The sequence below is a fragment of the Ochlerotatus camptorhynchus genome, unplaced genomic scaffold, assembly GCF_037179485.1.
Source record: "Ochlerotatus camptorhynchus isolate MF236.1 unplaced genomic scaffold, CSIRO-AGI_Acam_v1.1 ptg000077l, whole genome shotgun sequence".
NCBI lineage: Eukaryota > Metazoa > Arthropoda > Insecta > Diptera > Culicidae > Ochlerotatus > Ochlerotatus camptorhynchus.
The window spans coordinates 9,968,720-9,990,184 of record NW_027040567.1 but is presented as its reverse complement, the minus strand read 5'-3'; the positions used below and the strand labels follow the sequence as shown (position 1 = coordinate 9,990,184).

General features: G+C 41.1%; 1 protein-coding gene across 1 annotated transcript in view; it reads right to left on the bottom strand.

Moving 5' to 3' along the window:
- Positions 1-9,989: 9,989 nt before the first annotated feature.
- The window catches only part of slif (slimfast), a 52,122-nt gene continuing 40,646 nt past the window's right edge, over positions 9,990-21,465 (bottom strand). The window contains exons 2-5 of the mRNA XM_065217530.1: positions 19,777-20,272; positions 11,882-12,142; positions 11,058-11,816; positions 9,990-10,992 (exon numbers count right to left, since the gene is read on the bottom strand). Coding sequence (XP_065073602.1) covers positions 10,499-10,992; positions 11,058-11,816; positions 11,882-12,142; positions 19,777-20,149 — 1,887 coding nt within the window. The 5' untranslated portion in view covers positions 20,150-20,272 and the 3' untranslated portion in view covers positions 9,990-10,498. The remainder of the gene's footprint in view (positions 10,993-11,057; positions 11,817-11,881; positions 12,143-19,776; positions 20,273-21,465) is intronic.

Here is a 21,465-nt window from a genome sequence, read left to right as displayed (position 1 = left end):
ACTTTGATTTTTGATAATACTAAGAAGTAAAGTATGGTTTTCATTAACAACTATATCCATCTAACAACGTAAAAAATAAATTAAATCATTTTCGAAAAATCCCAATAATAAGTTGTTTGTATATGCGATCGAGTGAAACATGTATTTGCAAGAAATGAACTCAAATTGTTTAAAGGGTGTCCCACATCAAATTGCATCACGGAAAAAAACGCTGTAGAAAATTACCTAGTTGACCGATCCTTTTCAAACCTTCAGACAATATATATTTATTTCATTCAACTTCAATACCATAAACGTACGCTCGCACCTTACGCTTAACTCCACTCATTAGGTTCTGTAAAACATCTGGTTGCAGCTTCTTCTGTACGGAAACCCACTTTTTCTTCATGTCTTCCTCAGATTTGACCTCCTTGGGATGCCTCCGTAGTGCCTGCTTCATAATAGCCCAGTATTTTTCGTTGGGCCTTAGTTCCGGTGCGTGGGGGGGGGGGGGGTCCATGTCCTTGGGTACGAAAGTGACCCCGAACCACTCCAGGACAACATTTGAATAGTGGCACGAAGCTAGATCCAGCCAGAAGATCGAAGGGCCCTCGTGTTGCTTCAACAGAGGAAGCAGACGCTTCTGTAGACACTCACATGAGCAGATCGCTTGCCAAATCATGTATTTCTTGTGCTGGGCGGTGAGGAACAGTAGCCCCGGAAGCTGCCGGAAGTCCGCCTTGAGGTAAGTCTCACCATCCAATATGAGACAATGAGGCTTCGTCAGCATCTGGGTGTACAGTTTCCAGGCCCGTGACTTTCCCACCGTATTTTGCCGTTCGTCACGATTTGGAGCCACTTTGTAAGTATGCAGTCCCTCCCGGTCCTTGGCTTTCTGAACGAAAGACTTGGCCACATCCCTCACCAAAGCATTGGGATTCAGCTTAAACGCTTTCACGACACGCTTGTGATCCTGATCACTAACAGAACATCCATTCGGACTGCATTTCTCCTTTCGTTCGATGCTCAGAGTTTCGTAGTAACGTTTAATCACACGACTCACCGTTGCACAGTGGGCAAAAATTGACAAAACCACGACTAAATTGAATATATCGGCTGCCAAACGGTTTCAGTCAACATGTTATACATATTCTCAAAGGAAAAATTCTGCTGAATAGGTTGGTGGTGGTCTCATTGGCCGGAGACTTTTGCGTACCGTGATAAAGTGCTGGGATCAACCCGAGTTCCTGGTAAAGTAGGAAATGCCACTATCTATCGACATAATTTTACACTTTACTTAAGGTATATTACTGGAAATTGATAGTACTAAGTATGTATGGTGTAAAGACACCATATACGCCCTCAGGAAAACTCTACTGGCCTAAAAGGAGGATCCGGAGCGACAGATAAAGTGGCCACATTATAAAAATTGTCCTAGAACCTTGCGATTTTTACTGTGTTGTTCAGACTCAAGAAATCAAAGCGTATTTAATATGGAAGCTATATTTTGGGGTATAGTGGCCATATTCTGGTTCTCCGGATAATCTGGATTGATCGATGAAGTGGCCACATTATAAAAATTGTCCTAGAACCTTGCGATTTTTTCTATGTTTGTTTTGAATCATGAGATCAAAGTGAATGTTGACTGAAACTGTTTGGCAGCCGAGATATTCAATTTAGTCGCGGTTTTGTCAATTTTTGCCCAGTGTGCGTTGACTGCACGATTTCGAGTTGTTTTCCAATGTCCCGATGAGAGAGTTGAAGATTTTCCAGGTGCTTGCGCAAAATCAATTCGCGCCGTTGCTTTTCGCGTCACGCCATTTTTTCCAACTAGCATTAGCATTAGCATTATTGACCGCCCACGGTTGCTACTCTGTTATTACCAGATCAGCTGCAATTACACAGAGAACCAACAGATGATGTTTGGGACTAACATTCATCCTCAATGTGTAAAAACTGAAGATCTAATATTTAGCAATACCAGCGCCGGCCGTGTCCGAATGCAGGTCCAATAGGGAATGGGAAGGAATGTGTTGACGTGATACTCGCTGTGAAGGAAACCGAGAAATCCTCTGCGCTTCCACGAGAAATCACTGGGATGTTGGATGCGGGAAAAGGTTGGCAGCAGCAGGGATCGTTTTTGGTAAACTAATGCTGATTGTAGTGATTTATAATAGGTACACAAACACAAAAACGCACGCATACACACGCACGCATACACACGCACCCGTGAGTATAAACAGAATATAAAATGATATTTAATTGAACTTTAACTTTATTTTAACTTAACTTTAACATAACTTTAACTTAACTTTAACTTAACTTTAACTTAACTTTAACTTAACTTTAACTTAACTTTAACTTAACTTTAACTTAACTTTAACTTAACTTTAACTTTAACTTAACTTTAACTTAACTTTAACTTAACTTTAACTTAACTTTAACTTAACTTTAACTTAACTTTAACTTAACTTTTACTTAACTTTAACTTAACTTTAACTTAACTTTAACTTAACTTTAACTTAACTTTAACTTAACTTTTACTTAACTTTAACTTAACTTTAACTTAACTTTAACTTAACTTTAACTTAACTTTAACTTAACTTTAACTTAAATTTAACTTAACTTTAACTTAACTTTAACTTAACTTTAACTTAACTTTAACTTAACTTTAACTTAACTTTAACTTAACTTTAACTTAACTTTAACTTAACTTTAACTTAACTTTAACTTAACTTTAACTTAACTTTAGTTAACTTTAACTCAACTTTAACTTAACTTTAACTTAACTTTAACTTAACTTCAACTAAACTTTAACCTAACTTTAACTTAACTTAACTTTAACTTAACTTTAACTTAACTTTAACTTAACTTTAACCTAACTTTAACTTAACTTAACTTTAACTTAACTTTAATTTTTCTTCAACTTTACTTTAACTTTACATTAACTTTACTTTAACTTCTGTAGGCTAGTTCATCTCCTAGCTGAAAATGTGAATATTTATAATATAAATGCAAAATTCAATAATACAAATGAAATATTATAATACAATCCTAGAGGTGTTTCATCATCAAAGAGCTGAAAGCAAACTTAAATAACTAAAATCCATACATCCCGCATGCCACCACCAATTTAGAAGAGTGGTTTAACCTAACATTAGAATTATACATTAAACTGGTGCATCAATAACCGCAACTGAACCTGAAGTATTACATCAAAGATTTGCATACTTCAACAATGTTAAACATATAAATATTTTGTATATAATTTAATAATGTAAAAAATATTATCAATACCGACATCATAAGTAATACAAAACAATATATGAATATAAATATTCCAACTAATATAGATTAAGTTGAAGTATGTAGTAAGAGTCTGGATCCACATTTAGGGCAAGTCATGAATCTAAATCCTGTAATTTGATAATTCAATCGAAATAATCAACAGCATGGAATACGGAATAGACATATGTCATATGATTTAATATTATACAGTAGCATTTAAAATATGACATTGAAAGAAAAATATATAGAGCGCTAGGTACCGAGCACCAACAACAAAAATACATTGGATACGTGTTGCCACAATCTGATCCACACTGCTGAAGCCTGAAATAAAGTTAGTTAGTGAGATAATACGATTATGAGAAATACTTAGCATCATAGCATCAAAACATAAAACTAAAAACAAAGTGACCACCTCGACCATCATGATTGAAAAATATTAATTTAAATTAATTCATGATAAATTTTAACACATTTCAGCTGATCTGGCAACATCTGGAATCGTAAATTTATGCTTGTTCCTCATGGAGCATCTCATTCGTACTCTCCTGCGTTAGTTTACGCTTTTCTGTAGCTTTACACCCAATCCTACATGCAACTAGCCGAGCTATATTTTAACCATTTTCTCCATAATCAACGGAACCACAAAAACTCTCTTATGACTATAAAGTATGCACCCTCGAAGGAAAACGAAACACTCATAAAATGACTAAAATCTCACGCATCCATGAGTAGCTGCTAATACACAAATGAATAAAAGTTATTCATTTATAAGCAAGAGACACTCATAAGAGGCGTAAAAAATAAATAAAATAAAAATACCCAGATTCTAGGGGTATCCCCGTTTCCCCCGAATATGCATACCTCATAGTAAAAACTAAGTACTTTATAGTCATTTTTTGCGTATTTTGCGGATTCCGTGTAGTAGAGTGGTCCCACTACACGCTTTAAACGCTTTAAGGTTCAATCCACTTCTATGCCTCCTAGAAAAATTCAAAAGCAGAACACCCACCCCCCTACCCACCCCCGACGCATCACTTCTGACTGCAAAAAGCTTGCGTCATTCTTTTCCCTTTGCTATTTTACAGAAAATGTCGCAAGCCTCCTGCAGTCCGAAATCATGCGTCGAAAAAAAAAAACCACCGCCGAACTTCTCGAAAATGCACCAAAGTAAATTTAACCTTAACTGCCACATTGCTGAAACTGCATAAGTCGCCTATCTTTCAATAATTCTAGACCAACAACTGAAATAGGCGGAACAACCAAACGTAAGCAATGGCTCCAATCGCAAACCTCTGGAGAATCAAAACACACACACGCAAACCAACAATACCATTGGAAAATTTCTCTATCAGATGGTGGTGCTAGACTGCGTGGATGTGTCTCGACCCTCGAGAACCCACGACTAAATCCACCGCTCACACCTCAATCGTTGGTATAGAATTGATGTTTTCGTCCACCATTGCTTCTAGAGCTAGTTGCGTCTTTCTAAACACCACAAAACCCGTCCGAACGCTCCTCACACGCACACTGCAACACTGCTTAATGGTTTCGCGGGTTTCCCACGCCGTCCATCATCTAACACATCCCCGTCTAGAATATCACATGGTAAGCACCAACACCTGTACCATGTGAAACGGCACCACGAGCGCATGAAGCGAGTTGAGACTGAAATTTTATAAGGCGAATCTAAATAAACGAATGAACATTGATCACTCATCAATATAAGTCCCGCAAAGTTGAACCAAACTACAGGTCATCTCGACAACCTCAACACCCAGAATGAAAGTATAATTCCCATAGAAAACAAAATTTAAATACAAAATAAAAAATTATTAAAAATACAATTATTGCAGTTCCACCGTGCATAATTTCCGAAAATGTATGATTATACTTAGCTTTGTCTGTAAGTGTGTTCTCGCAGCTACATTTTTGTTTCGCCACATACCTCAAGGCGTTGCGTTGACTGAGGTTCTCTTTCACTCCTCGCACCTCTACCTGAACTCTTTCGTTCACCATAGCCATCTCATTCACGACAAGGCATCAATTCGGATGCCATTTTCCATTTCATTTTTTTACACAGCAAACAAGCATACACACACCGCGAACTATAACACTACGGGATTGCTACATAGCACACATACACACTGTAGCACTTCCATTCTTCGTTCGCTTCGAACTTTTTCCAGTATGCGTTAGGTAAAATTTACAAATAAAACACCTCCTGTGAACGATTTTAAACTTTGTGAACCGGACTAGATCAATAAAGCCTTTGTGACCTAGATTTAACTAGAACCACAAGCACTGAAACACCTCAATTCGCTCAAAACAAACGTGAAAATGGGAGCTAAGTCGACGCACGTCCAATCACGACGGATAGTTGATCTGAACTCCCGTCACGCCATTTTTTCCAACTTTCGAAAAACTGACAGCGATAAAAATATAGTGTAAACAATTCACTCTAAATTACTTCTACCCAAATTTTCAAGTGAAAATACCCAATGGTAAATTTTCTACCGCGTTTTTTCCCGTGATGCAATTTGATGTGGGACACCCTTTATTCCAGATAATTCAGATCATATCGATGAACCACAAAGAGCATTTTTATTTTACACTAGCTGAGCGTGTCCGGCCTTGCTTTGGATTTAATATTAGCTTGAGTTTATGCGCCAATTAAAAAAAGCATGCTATATTGTACGTAGCCCTCCTCTCATCTTATCTAAGGCGCTACCCCCTTGACCTTCACATGCCAAATTTGGTTCCATTTGCTTGATTAGTTCTCGAGCTATGCAGAAATTTCTGTTTCATTTGCATGGGAGGCCATGCAAACCGTCATAAGAACCTTTCCCTGCCCCGAAAACCCCTGCATACAAATTTTCACGCCGATCGGTTCAGTAGTTTCCAAATCCATGAGGGTCAGACAGACAGACAGAAATTAATTTATATGGGGGAAATGGATATAATGTCGGCCTAAATGTCCCTAATTGGGGCCCATACATAAATTCAGTAATCGACTAAATTTTCAATAGCGACCAAAATAGCCATTAGTATAGTCCCAATGACGCGTTCATCTAGATAAAATTGATAAATCAAGACCAACAATTGAAATGGCCTTAACTCCATTTTGTAAGCAAACCTCGCGAACCGAAGTCCGCAGAGGCAAACCAACATGATGAACAGGTAGGGGAAATTCTCCTCTACCCAGAGATGCCAGATCTACGGAAATCTCCGTAGATCTACGGATTTTACAATTTTTTGCGGAAATACGGATCCGTAGGCAAAATCTACGGAATTCGGTACAGTTTCTACGGTTTTTTTTCTTCAGCGTACGTTTCCCTTCAGAATCGAATTTTACAATCTGATTCTGAAGGCAAAGATGCATAAAATAAAATACACCTCTACAACTTGTCAACCGTTTTCTTGCTCACTTATCCACTTTTTGAGTAAACAAACGTCAGACTGTGCGTGAAACATGGCGGCCTTCGTATTATATCTTCACTCCGTCGAAAGTTCTCATAATATACCAGCCCAGTGGCAGGCGCGTTATACCGTGACAGCGGGCCCAGAACAGCAAAATAAATGATTTGAGCCCGGGACATGCTGCCTACTGTCAAACGCTGCTGTTGGTATAGGCCTTGTCACTCGCCTGTAATATACAGTCAATCTTAGCATGAAGAGAAAAATTTTCGACGGTGCCGTGTGAAGGCGAATAAAAGTCATGTCGAGACCAGTCTTGTTAGCGGTCACCGTAGTTGACACATTTTCTGTGATAATCGACTGCCTTTGCTACCGACACTTGCAAAACAAGTTTTCAAATTACAGTACCAAACTAAAATGTCATACGACACTATCGCCGACGACCATCACGGATGTAAGTATTTTAGTTTTTCTCATAATAAGAGCTGCTGATGTTTTGCTTGTGCAAGCAACGATGTCATAGTAATAACCTTTTTTGATCAGAAATGGTTTAATTTACACCAAATTGAGGAATTAGAACGAAATCGCATGTGTCATAGAATAGTCATTTGATAATTTTCTTTTTGCTCGAATGTTGTTCTACCGTTTGCGTTATGTAAGAGAGACGACGCTCTCTTCCCCGTCAGCTCGATGATGATCAGGCCTTCAACGTGTTCATCAAAAAGCATGTAGTCCATAAGTCGTCGTACTTGTCCGGCTTTATAAAGGAAACTACGATTAAAGCGTGGCTTTCTTATTAGAGTACGACAGCACTGTACCACCGCTACGTGATCACAATTGATCAGATCGCCATAGATGGTCTTGAAACCTTCCTGTAGTGGATCTCAAATTGAGCTGGAAACCATTGCCGTGGATAATGATACAGAATCGCTGCTTGGGCAACAGGAAACGCTCCTTTAAAATGAGAACAAATGCCTGGAGATAGCTCCCGCGCAAAACAGGGTTCCTCTGTCTTTAATATATGACGAGCACGGCGAAAAGATAGCTTTTCCTGTCATTTGTTTCGGCCATCTACGGAAATTCAAGCCAGTGGTTCGGGTGACATATTTCATGATGGCATCCAGTGAAACTCGTCGTCAAGACAGGCGTGTGGCCGAACCACATTTGTTGTATATGACAATGAAAGTTCTTCGGCTTAGAGTTTCCGAAGGCTTGCAATGTACTTTTAAGTGCACGGCGACCGAAAACATTACACGTGGACCTTAAGGACCGCATTATTCATGGAGCAGTGCATTGAGCGAAATCTATCCTTCCTCAAATCAGTACCGAATTCAGTACAGTATTGGCAACAAAGGAAGAGAAATTTGTTCACCATGATGCGACAATTGGGAAAGCCTACGATGTTCCTCACACTCAGTACAAATGAGATGAAGTCGCCCCATTGGTTTAATCTCCTACATCGATTGTCAGAAGGACACAATGGCAATGAGTTAACAGATCCTATCCAGGAATTGACTGCACTACAAAGCGCAACTCTGGTCAATGATCAATGGTCACGTGCTGTGTGTACTTCAACAAGCTGGTTGACACGATTGAATTTCAGCACCGTGGAAGTCCTCACGCGCACATCTTGCTATGGCTGAACAAGGATCCCCGGGAAGGAATCAGTAAAAGTATGCCAAAAACTACAAGTGCAACAGTATCATGCTATTCATGCCAGTACTACTATCGGCCATTTTCAGGGCCACCAAGATTTCCCAAAAGAGCTAAATTTCTGAACATGTCCCAACTTAAATTCATATAAAAAGTTTCTTTTCAGGGCAATCATATTCATACTAAAGAGTATAAACAGAGAGAACCCCACTCAAATTCCTATTCCTACACAAAACACAAGTTCTGCTGCAGTTAACAAATAACATTTATTATATAGAGACTACGTAGTCCGACGTCACCATTCGTACAACCCTAGAGGGCTGTCTCTAGTATTTTTTTTTAAGTTTTTTCATCGATTTATCATTTAACGTAAAGTATCACATTAGAGCTAAAAAAAATAACAGCTTCGACCAAAAAAAAATCCGTAGAAATCCGTAGATTTGAATAAATCTACGGAATTGCATAGAAAAAAATCTGGCATCTCTGCTCTACCCGATTGTGGTTTAGGTTTGCGAACGAAGGTTTCGGTTCGCGAGAAAATGGCCTTACAAGGTTTGTTTACAAAATGGAGTTAAGGCCATTTCAATTGTTGGTCTTGAAATAGCAAATTTTTAGTGATGGGCCCAATCTTAGATCCTTAGGCCTACATTAGAGCTATTTCCCCTATGTAGATTAAAAAAGAATAGTGAATTTTTTTAAGGACGCATTTTTTTTATTTCAAATAGTTCCAGCTGTTCCCTACAACATTGCCCAAGGTACCAAACCAATGGGATAAATATTTTTTCGAGCAACAGATTTCTGAAGATAAGTTTAACATTTTTCTATTGTCCGTTTTCAAAATTAAGGCTCGATTTAAAATGGTGATCTGAAGATGCAAAATGAAATTTGTGGTTATGGTGATTGTTTTAGAAAATTTTCAGTCAAATAAAAAATACGAAAATTAATAAATTTGCGAATTCGTCTTGAATTGCTCTATAGCAACTTATGGAGACTGTAGCCACTATAGCAACACATTGCACTAACGTACCTTCAGGTACCATTGCCAGGTGCATTTACGGCACCATCAATTCACCATAAATTCGTCCCCTTAGTGCTATAACTAGGTATCTTTGTATGGCTTTCATATAAAAAATACCTAGTTGTAGCATTGATGGGACGAATAATCACACGAAGTATCAAACGTTGGTCCGAGCGTAAAGTACTGCGCACATTACTAGCGGCAAAACTCGACACTCAGCTTATTTCGATTGTTTTGTAAAACCTTTTCATCCACAATTTCCTGTTTATCGACATTGCTGATAAAGTGCATAAACCCCTATCTTAGTAAGTTGCCCAATACAGACTAACGGAGATTACGATGCTGGAATTCTTTCAGACGAGCTACCGATAAGCCCACTCCATGACCACTAGAGACTTACCTATCTAATCCGTTGATGGAATTTCTCCCTGATTCAGGTCGGCAATTGCTGCCGAAAATAGCGATGAACTGATACGGCGGCTGAGTGTAGATATTGGAGTAAGGGAATTACGTCAATCGTCGGGTCATGCTTGTCTTGTTAATGTGTATGTATTAATATTTACAACGTCAATGGGGACGCGTGTCTACCATTCTGCAGACTTGTACGATAAGCGATAAGCGAAAATAATCACAATCGCTTTAATCTTGATTTATTAGTATTTACTCAATTACAACTGTTGACACAATCTGGTTTCAGGTTCTAATGTACATCATTAAAAATTAGGCTTCAGTATTTACCGGGCTTAACATATTGTCGCGATTCATCGGTTATACTGATAAAATAAACAATCGTACCCCTAAATTCTTTTATCACATGCATTGTTTCGCTTCACACTGCATCGGGTGAGGGAATGGAACTTCCATGCATCCCATGCTTACCATATCGGGGGAAGGACAAATACTTTAGACATTTCAATATCACTTAGCGTCTGGTTCTTATCATTTAGCACGAGTTCTAAAATCTATAATACACTTGAACACCCTGACGCGGCTAATGAGCGCTCGTGATCGCTCCTGATAAGGCAACAAAATCGATTCGAGAGAGCTGATGTAAAATCTATCTATCTCTCTTGGTTTGTACTTAACCACTAAATTTCGTCAAGTGTACGAAAATGCCTCCCCGTCTGTCGACGGTCTTCTGCGCTATTCGTTGTTGAGTGTGTAGGAATTCTTCGAACTCCTTCGGGGGTGCTCGGCGAGGATTCTCGTAACGACCTTGTCATTGCTTCCATCGAAGGCATTGTTGTCGAATCCATTCTTGGTAGTCGCAGTGCCATTTCCGTTGACCAGTGTCGCCTCTTGTTTGGATAGCGCCCCTTCCACCGAATGGCGGATACCGTAGGTGAAGTAGATTAAGTAACCGATCACGATCCACACGGCGAACCGAATCCACGTTCCCGCGTCCAGTTGGAACATCAAATACAGGTTGAAGAGTACACTTAACATTGGCAGTAGTGGAACTAGAGGAACTTTAAATGTCAGTTTGGTATTTTCCGTTGGCTGCAGTGCAGTGATAACTATCAAGAGCACCATGAAGGCGCTCAGCACGGAAAGGGCTGCAATAGTTCCTGGATAGTCGGAGGAGAGTTGATCCGAAACAATGACCAGAATGGAGCAGACTGCGCACACGAGGACGGCTGAAATCGACAAGGTAAAATAATTAGTACGGATTGGGTCATTTCAAGAAAAAAATTCTACCTACCAAATAGACAAATGCCAAACTTGACGATACTCGACGATAGCAAACTTGGGCTGCTCAATTTGTCCGTGTTGAACAACTGCCGGAAAACATTCGGAATCGTAATCGTTTTGTTCTGCAAAAGCTCCTTATCCTCGTACCGCAGCACTAGGACACTGACGGCCACGATCGTGTAGGCCAGCAACGTACCTATGGACATCATATCGATCAGTTGCTGCAGATTGAATAACATTGCCATCGTAGCGGCCAGCAGACCAGCCAGTATAGTAGCCAAAACTGGAGTTTGTGTCTTCGGGTGAACCGTCCGTAGCTTCTTGTAGATGATTCCATCCGTTGACATGGCATACAGAACACGTGGCAGGGGGAACATGGCGCCCAGCAAACTGGTACACAGAGCGAAGATGGCACCGATTGAAACGATCCATTTGATCTCGTGCCATCCGAGCTGTTCGAACAGATGCGGGAACGGGGCTTCCGGATTCTGCAGATAATATGGCAGTGCCATCGTCAGTACCGTAGAGATACCGAAATAGGCCAGGAAAATGACGATCAATGAAATCACAATAGCCAACGGGATGTTACGGCTAGGGTTGATGGCTTCCTCCCCGGTGGTGGCAATACAGTCGAATCCTACGAACCCATAGAAACACTTGGCAGCTCCGGCCATGATCCCCGCGAAACCATACGGTGCAAATCCTCCCACACCGGCTTCGATGCCCTCCGGGATGTCTTCCGGCTTAATTTGCCAGTTGGCAGGATCACCTACGTAAGCAAATAACGTTCATTAGCACATTGTCAACCAATTCCCCAGGTCTACAAACGCTTACTGTTCATGCCACCGGCAACCAACACTAGTGCAATAACGCACAGGTTCACTCCGGTAAAAATGTTGTTCAGCAGGGTGGATTCCTTGACACCGTATGCCAGCAGGGCTGCCAGAATTAGGACCACTACGAAGGAGAAAAAGTCCGGATAATCCGCTAGGAAGTCTACGTTCATCCCCATAGCGTCCTTGAGGGCACCGCTCATCTTGTTGCCCGTCAGGGCATCTATGTAGCCGCTCATGCCGCGGGCCACGCTGGATGTGCCTGGAATCGAAACATGCAAGGATTCAATTGTAGTTATTTGTAGACAGCTCTGTTGTCATGGTAAACTTTGATTTTTTGTACAGAACAACTGAGAAAAACTCAAAGAGAGAGAGAGAGTCACTTCTACTCAGTTGTATGTGAAATTACATACTCCATGCATCTCCATACCTCTGAGTAGAAGTGACTCTCTTTCTGAGTTATTTTCAGTGGCCGTGTATGTGCGCCCCCTTTAAGGAGCGCCCATGATTGTAATTTCGGAATGTACACACAATTTAGATCCCTCTTATCAAATTTAGAATATGGGTAAACTTGTCTGCAGTCAGCTATCATAATGGCGATTAAATTTAAAAATACTAAATTGTTCGGACATTGGAGTTTAACGGTGGATCAAAACGCTACGATGTTTTAGGAAAGACGTTTTGGTCTTTGGTGTTGGCCTTCTTCAGTTAGTTAACGATCCTGTGCACCTCCAGGGGCCTTTGTGAAAGATTTACATCCTGGGCGATTACTAGCTTTGGCCTTGACCTGTGCCCAAGTCAAATTTCGGTCAACGTTCTTAATTTCACTGTTTAGGCTCCGCCGCCACGAGCCTCTAGGTCTGCCTCTGCTGCGATGTCCTGCTGTCCAGTTCAGTGCTTGCTTGCAGATTTCGTTTCCGCTCCGTCGTAGTGTGTGGCCGACCCACCTGCACTTTCGTTCACGAATTTCTGTCTCTATCGGCTTCTGATGGCACAAACGATGAAGCTCGGAATTTGAGATCCAATTGTGGGGCCACCAGGCACGAATTATGTACCGCAGGCATCGGTTGATAAACACCTGCAGCTTCTGAGTGTTCGCCGCTGAAACACACCATGTTTCACTGGCGTATAACAGCACAGACTTCACGTTCGAGTTAAAAATTCGGATTTTGGTGCGTCGACTGATCTGATTCGCTCTCCATACATTTCGCAAACTGGCAAACGCAGCCCTTGCCTTCTTAATCCGTGCACCGTGCCAAGATATTGGAAGCTTTCGACTTTCTCCACTGCCTGCCCAACTACCGTGAAATTGGCACGGTTTTCCGTGTTGACATCCAACGATTTGGTCTTGTTGACGTTGATGATTAGACCTGCTTCAGAGGAGCGTTCCACAAGGTCGTCGAGCTTACTCTTCATGTCAGAGCGCCGTTGTGCTAATAACGCAACATCATCAGCCAAATCGAAGTCGTTGAGATGCTCCATGGTAACCCACGGTTCGGTACACGGTCAACGGCGATTACGATGAGGAACAGTAGCGGTGATAATATGCATCCTTGCCTCACACCCGCGATTACCCGAATCGGGTCAGACAAAGCTCCGTTGTGCAACACTCTGCATGAGAAAGCCTCGTACTGCGCTTCGATGAGGTTGACGATCTTATCAGGGACTCCCTTGCGTCTCAGAGCACCCCACAATTTTTCGTGGTTTAGTCGGTCGAAGGCTTTTTCGTCGTCAATGAATACCAAGTACAGGGGCTCTTGGACTGCTCCAAGATGATGCGGAGTGTGACAATATGTTCCACACAGGATCTTCCAGCACGGAATCCTGCCTGCTGTCGTTGGAGAGTCGCGTCGATCTTCTCCTGTATCCGATTGAGGATAACTTTACACAGAACTTTGAGAACAATATACAGTAACATGATGCATCGTCAGTTGTCGCATACAGTTGGATCCCCCTTCTTGGGGACTTTTACCAAGACACCCTGCATCCAGTCAGTCAGAAAAGTCGCGGTGTCCTAGATATTGACAAATAGTTGATGCAACATTTGTGAGGATAGCATGGGGTCAGCTTTGAGCATCTCTGCTGATATGCGATCGACCCCCGGGGCTTTGTTGGACTTCATACTTTGGATGGCTGCTTCTATCTCCTGAAATGATGGAGCTTCAGTGTTGACGCGAGTAACGCGCCTCACCCTTGGCGGATCATGCCGACATGTTGATGGTTGGTTGACCGTTGAAACTTCGAGAAGTTGTTCAAAGTGTTCAAACCAACGTTTCAATTGGTCAGTGTTGTCGGTGAGCAACTGTCCAGTCGTGTCTTTCACAGGCATCCTTGGGTTCATTCTTGCCCCACTCAGGCGTTGTGAAACATCATAGAAGAGGTGGATATCGCCAGTTGCTGCGGCTTTCTCCCCTTCATAAACCAGGGAGTCCTCCCACGCTCGCTTGTCCCGTATACAGGAACGCTTACCCAACAAACATTGAATGTTGAATAAGAGCTTATTCAGGCAAAAACATGCTTCTTCAGCTAAAAAATAGCTTATTCAGCGGTTGATCCACTCAAATTGTTTGTTGGGTAACTTGCCTATCTGGAGCCGAATACCGCTGACGGGCCTCGTTCTTGGCTCCTCGGGTCCTTGCTCGCTCTATCGCGGCTTTTACTTCTCTCCGCTCCTCGATCTTCCTCCAGGTTTCATCGGTGACCTTCTTCTGAGTGCGCAGCTAACCCAGGTTGCTCTCGCTAATTCAATAAAGGCATTCTTGATGCTCGTCCACTGTTCTTCTACGCTGCCACCATCTGGAATATTAGCTGGGCGAGCCTCGAGTTCTTCGACGAACGATCTCTTCCCTGCTGGGTCTTCCAGTTGGCGTGTGTTGAATAGCCGCCCGAGTCCCTCCTCCCGCCGTTGAACCCGCGCAATGCGTAGGCGGATTTCACCGGCCAGGAGATGATGGTCAGACGCGATGTCAGCGCTGCGTTTATTCCGAACATCTTGAAGGCTTCCTCTTCATTTTCGGCTGATACAGATGTGGTCGATTTGGTTCTATGTATATCCATCACGGGAGACCCATGTGACTTCATGCACTGGGCGATGGTGGAAGAGCGAACCCCCGATCACCATGTCGTTGTTGCCACAAAACTCTGCAAGCAGCTTGCCGTTCTCGCTCATATCTCCGAGACCATGGCGTCCCATAATGCGCTCATAGTCCGAGTTGTTGGAGCCGATCTTCGCATTGAAGTCGCCTGTGTAAATCTTGATATCACCTCTTGGAGTCTCGACAGCATTCAGTTGACTGTAAAAGTTCTCTTTGTCCTGCAATTCGGCAGCATCGGTTGGCGCATAACATTGGATTATGGTAAGGTTTCGGACCCGTGTTCTGAATCTAGCAACGATTATTCTCTCATTGATAGGTTCCCACTTGATGAGCGCAGGCTATGCTTGGGCGCTAAGCAGAAAGCCAACTTCACGATGTCGCGGAGCGTTTTCACCTCGCATACCAGAATATAAAAGTACCTGTCCCCAAGACAGCTGGTGTTCTCCAAAGTTTGGCCAGCGGACTTCACTACGGTCCAGAATTTTCATAGCCTCACTGGTGAGTTGTGCCAGTTTACCCTTTTGGGCTAGCGTCAGTATATTCCATGTTCCAATTCTTGTCCGTTGTTTAGCGCTAAAAGTCGTTGCCATAAAATCAGTTCGTAATCTTTCACCTATAACAATTTGAAGGTTTCGGAGACAGTAGGTGGTTGGTCTAAGGTCTCCTATCCGCCGTGATGGAACTGCCATCTTGGGTATAGCTTTCGGGGAGAAGCATTTCGTATTCAGCCGCTGGATGCCTGGCCTTCTCCAGGGAATTTAAAATTGAACAGTCTTTCGATCAACGCAATTATCTTTGCGATCTTAAACTAAAACTAACCCTGGTAAAGATTGCAACCCCTGGATCGAAACGTTGACGATGATAACACCACTGAAGTAATTGGAACTGCCCTGAAGATCTTTGAACTCCCATAATATCCTCTAAACATCGCTGAATTTCTCAGAACTTTTTAAACGCTCCCATTTTCCTTGCCTCGCCTTGAAATTTATGATAATATGATCTATCCTGAAGCTCTCACAATTTTTCTAATGAATTCGATACTTGACTGAAGCTCATAAAACTTTCTGTAAAATATTTAATCTTTCTAAAAGTTCCCTAAATGTTCAAGAAGTTTATGGAACTCTCTTATATTCACACATTTTTCAGCTATTCATGGAACATCCCTGAAGACCCGCAAATTTCCCGAAATTTTTGGAACATTCATGAAATTTTCGGAATAATTCATGATAACGCAGAACTTCCTGAAAGTTCTTGCAATTAAAAACGAAATTGCTCTGAAGTTTTCTGATCTTCCTCGAAGTACTAGGAGCATCCTTGAAAATAAATAAACAGCTTAAAACTCATTAAACTTCTTTTTATTTTTCTGGACTTCTCTGAAGATCTCAGAACACTGCTAAATTTTTCGTAAATGCCCAGAGTATCTTGAAGTATCCTTCAATTTTCTTGAAGTTTATTGAACTTCTCTGTCACTGATCTTCCTTGATTTTCTTGAAGTTACCCTAAAGTTCTCACAAGTCTCCTGAAGTTCTTTGTACTGCCCTGAAGTTAATTGAACTGTCTTAAAAATCTTTAACCTTCCATGAAATTCTCTGGAAATCTGTAATGTTCCTGACTAAAATTTTCGGGAATTTTTCAGCATCTTTTCAAAGTTTCTCGAAATTCTGCTGTTCATGGTGCTGTCCTGAATTCATCTAAATTAATCTTCATAGATCTTTTAACGTGTCCGAAACTCAGAATGTTTCTGAAGTTATTGTGACTGCCCTTAAGACTTCTGAGTCTCCCTGAAGGTCTCTAGACCTAGTTTCCCTGAGGTTCTTGAACCTTCTCTAAAGTTTTCACATTTTTTTTTCAATCCTTTGGATTTATCTGAAGTTGACTATCTTGGAGTTCTCTGGATATCCCTGAAGTTCCTAGAACTTCTTAAAAGTTCCTGCAGTTTCTCTGAAGCAGATGTAACCACCTTGGAGTTCTCTGTGTTTCTCTGAAGTGCCCACAATTCAGGCTGTTCAAGAAACTTCTCCTTTCATTCCTTGAAACTTCTTTCAAGTTCCTACGATTTTTTTGGACTGCTCCTTATGTTTCTGGAACTTCCCTGAAGTTCGCGCAACTTTTTTGTTGATGTTCGTGGAGTTGCCCTGAAAATGATAAAATTACTTGATAGATCTCTAAACTTCTCGACGTTTTTTGTACCTCCGTTAATTTTTTGGCACTTATGTAAAAAATTTATAATTTTTCTTGACGTGACTATTTTAAATTTTTTGAACTTGTTGAATGATCTCGCAATTTTTCTGATTTCAGTAAAGTTCTTACAATTTTCCTGAATGAAACTGCCATGAAGGTCTTTGACCGCCAGTGAAGTTCTTGAGATTTCCTGACATCTTTGGAATTACCCCGATATTAAAATTCCAATGGATTCACTTTGGGAATTGATAAGATCTTTTAAATCATGGTTAGCAAACGTCGCGACCCTATCAACTCAGTAATGTCAAGGTGGTTGGGTTCTAACCCACGATCTACTGCTCTGTAAGCTAAAACGGTCGCTCTATGGCCACCGTTCCCCTTACTACATCACAACAAACTACGACCGACGATAGTCCGGGTACATGAAGCCATTCAACTGAAAGCAGTTAAAAATGTTTTCCAAATCAAGCGTGCGTCATATTTTTCTTAACATAACGATTTTCTACAATAGTGGCCTGGGATAGATCCTAATATAATTTCCCAGCAGAACTCAACTATGTTTTTGCATCCGGGTATTTTACCTAAAATATCGCTACTTTTATTTCCCACCTCTCCGACTGAGTTTACGCACGTTCAAAAGCGATTTTGTACTTTATATGATGTAATTTAACATCAAACATAGCATACCCAAGTAACAATTCTAGTTTTATGAGGGTTCTGTAGACCATGATTTAGACTTGTAGCATGCTTTAAAATCACTATAAAACTTGCGATGTTTTTGGGTAGTGTAACATATGCGAAACCGTAGAAATTGCGAGTAACTTTCCCAAACAGAACGGGATTAGCCACGAGTTAATCGCGATCGTGGTATCTGTTTCTCGAAGAGCATCAAGTTTCATAATTATAGTATAATAAAGTCTAATAGTGTGGATTTGAACTCAACGAATTAAAATGGCACCATGATCTGGAGATAACTAAAATAATGCTCTTTTATATCTTTTCAGGTTAAAGCAGAATGATGTGCAACCAAGTGGTACTCGATTATGAGGACTGGGTTTGGGAAGAACGTATCACGAAAACAGTGATACTATTATCACTTTTTATTTGTACATTGGACAATGCTTGACATTACCACTTTTTCAATAGCTTCACGTTAAAAATCATCAGTCGGAAGCAATGCTATAGATGCATAGATTTCTGATCGATTGGTGATAAAAATTATTGAAATTGATCCAGGAGCAGCTGAGTTATTAATGTTCAAAATCTTTCATAATTTTGTTCATGTTCCATTTTCGGTTTTCATAAAGTGTACCCCCAATATAGAAATGAAAGACATAGTCCTACTCTAAAAGCGTAGGCTACTCGTGAGCTGAGTGACCTACGCTTTTCGATTTTTTTCCATACGAATGAGTAAAAGTGACTCACTCTCTGAGTTAGTTTCGTTATCAGTGTACAACGCAACGAACAGCCTTTTACAGCACTCGGCACTGATGAAAGCAGTCAAATTTTCTACGCTTTCCTTACTTAAGCATTTAGATTAGCATGCGAAGCTCCACCTTTTTTTCTGTATTTTGCTGATGTAGGTCAATGATAGAAAAAATCATATTAAAAAAAAAATACATTAAGTTTGAGTGGCCCGTATCTCTGTTCTCTCGATGGTCATAGCGAGCGAGCACGTGGTGAATTTCGCTTAAAAACTGAACATTTTGCAATAGTTAACCATCGATTAACAACTACCATCTTTATACAAAACAAATCTTATATTCAATCTGAATAAAATGGTGGAATTAAAATTGAATTTCATACATAAATGACTTTGTTATAAGCGTTCAAAACCTGACACTATTTCGTCACACCGTTTTTTTTTATTTGCTCCTCAGTATAGTCCACAAAGACGTGGTCCTACGACAAAACCGGTTATTCGAAACCATTCCACGTTTTCCGGAATTTCGAACTATGTTTCAAAATGAACAAAATCTAAACTCATCACACGAACCTAACCGCAAAAGCCGAACAGTAGATCACACGCGATCCATGTTATCCCGCTGGGTAACAAACTGAAATCAACAATCCTCTATTGTAGGCGAAATACGCGTTTGTCAAGGCTGGACGATTAAAGTAGTGGAATTAAATGAAAATTACTAATCCTTCTTCTTTCCTCTATATCCAATCGTTAATTCAACATTGCTTCTGCTATTTGAAAGTCAATCACGAAGAATGATCTAGCGGAAATGACCCTATTTGAATCCTGATAGTCAACAATGAGCACTAGCATTTACTTCCACTCAGCTTGATTGAATTAATGTCCGAGCTAGTAAACAAATGTATCCTTCAACTCGAGGTATTCAACCGCCCTCCGCGTGTCATCTATAAATATACCGACGAATGCCAATCAACATAAAAAAAAGCTCGGGACGACACGATATAAACGAAAGACTTCAACGGCAATATGCGAGGGGAAACTTGTTTTCATTGTCAATGTCCACGGTGAACAACCGTTGCACAGCAGTGCAGTGTGTCGTACCTTTTGAACCATCTTCGCGAGTCATCGTCGTATCAGACACGCGCCCGCCAAATCTAACTACAAACAACGTGACCTAGAGATACCCCCGAAACTCACCGATGACATATTCCAAAATAAGATTCCATCCGATGGTGAATGCCGCAAACTCTCCGATGCTGACGTAACTGTAGATGTAGGCTGATCCTGCCTTCGGTACCCGGGCAGCGAATTCCGCATAGCAGAGGGCAGCGATGGCCGAGGCAATGGCTGCCACCAGGAATGAAATGACTACGGCAGGGCCAGCCTGCTCGTATGCTACCGATCCGGCGAGGACGTACACCCCCAGCCCCAGGGTGCTGCCCACTCCCAGCCCGGTCAGATCCAACAGCGTAAGAACTCGCGCCAGCTGGGAGTCACTTCCGTCATCGTCGTTCCGTTTTTTACGCGTAAGGGCAATCCAAAACCGCTCGAAACTGCCACCGCGGCGCATTTTTTTTTTCTTTCTCGGTTGTTGATTGCAATCTCACTTTTAAGATGCGTTCCGGTTGGGTGCACTTTGTTGTCTCACACTCGGGCACACTCAGGCACAGGCAGATCGGGGTTCCTCTCGGTGCTGTGAAGTGAAAAAAAAAAACAAAACAAGAACGTATAAGGAAGATAATTTAATGTAATGCCATAAAGAGCGAATGTGGAACTCGATAATGATGATTGCCGGCAGATTGTGGACTTCAGCGAGAAGGCGTAGTTGATGGCTATTTCGAGAATGCATGATTTTTATACTTTTGTTCATTATTTGCAAATTGTCGCGGGGATTTACCCAGGTGTAAAACGACGATCATCACTGCCGAGCAAGCGAATTATCGTGTTGGGGTGTCTCAACTTATCCATGATATTTTTTTTAAGTAGAAAATCGGTCATTGTCAAACATTTAATTGAGTAAATCGCAATGCATCATACGTTTATTTCGTCAAACCGTCTCAGGTCAAACCAGTAAATCATAATTACCAGACAGAAACAACCGCATTACACGTCGCGTCGTTATCGCAGTAGAATTGATTTCCGATAAATCCTGAAATTTCATTTCAAGCTGTCATATTTTACCTAGGTCTGGCGAAAACAAATCGCACTCACTTTTAGAAAATGATAAACAAAACAAATTAATGTGTGACTCTCTCGTAGCCATGTAGTAGTTGATGTGTTTGATTTTTTTAAATTTCGATAACATTTGGAACGTGGAGCTACGAGACGATTGTGAGTATGCACTGCAAGTAACCGGTGGAAACTAACGATTTTAAATTGGCTCACTACTTGGCTAGCCTATTGGTCCCAAGGAAATCGATTAACGTACCCCATTCTAGTCAAAATTATAGTACTACACAATGCTTGTTTTGATTAGCTATGAAAGTTTGACAGATAAAATGAGGGGTTCGTGGATTTTCGAGGGGTGCATCGATTAGCTTGGGACCGAAGATAGTACTAGAGCCTAGATTCTTTTTTGAAAATTTTGAGTTGGATAATCAAGAACTGGTTAATATCAACAAACGCGTATTCGTTGATGTATGATGAACTCATTTGTTCATTTCGCGCCTATGTAACAGAGATGATTTTCAAAACAAACGCATTTCATCTGCATTGGGTTGAAGCACTACTCCTTGCGTGTGATAGTAAATTATAAAAACAGACACTGGTTGTGACATAAGTTTCACGAAAATTGGATGCAATTTAGGAAATTGGCGTGATTGAATAAATGTGAAAAAGGCGTGATGCACCAGAATCATCGTTAACTGGAACGAGTTGAAGAAATGC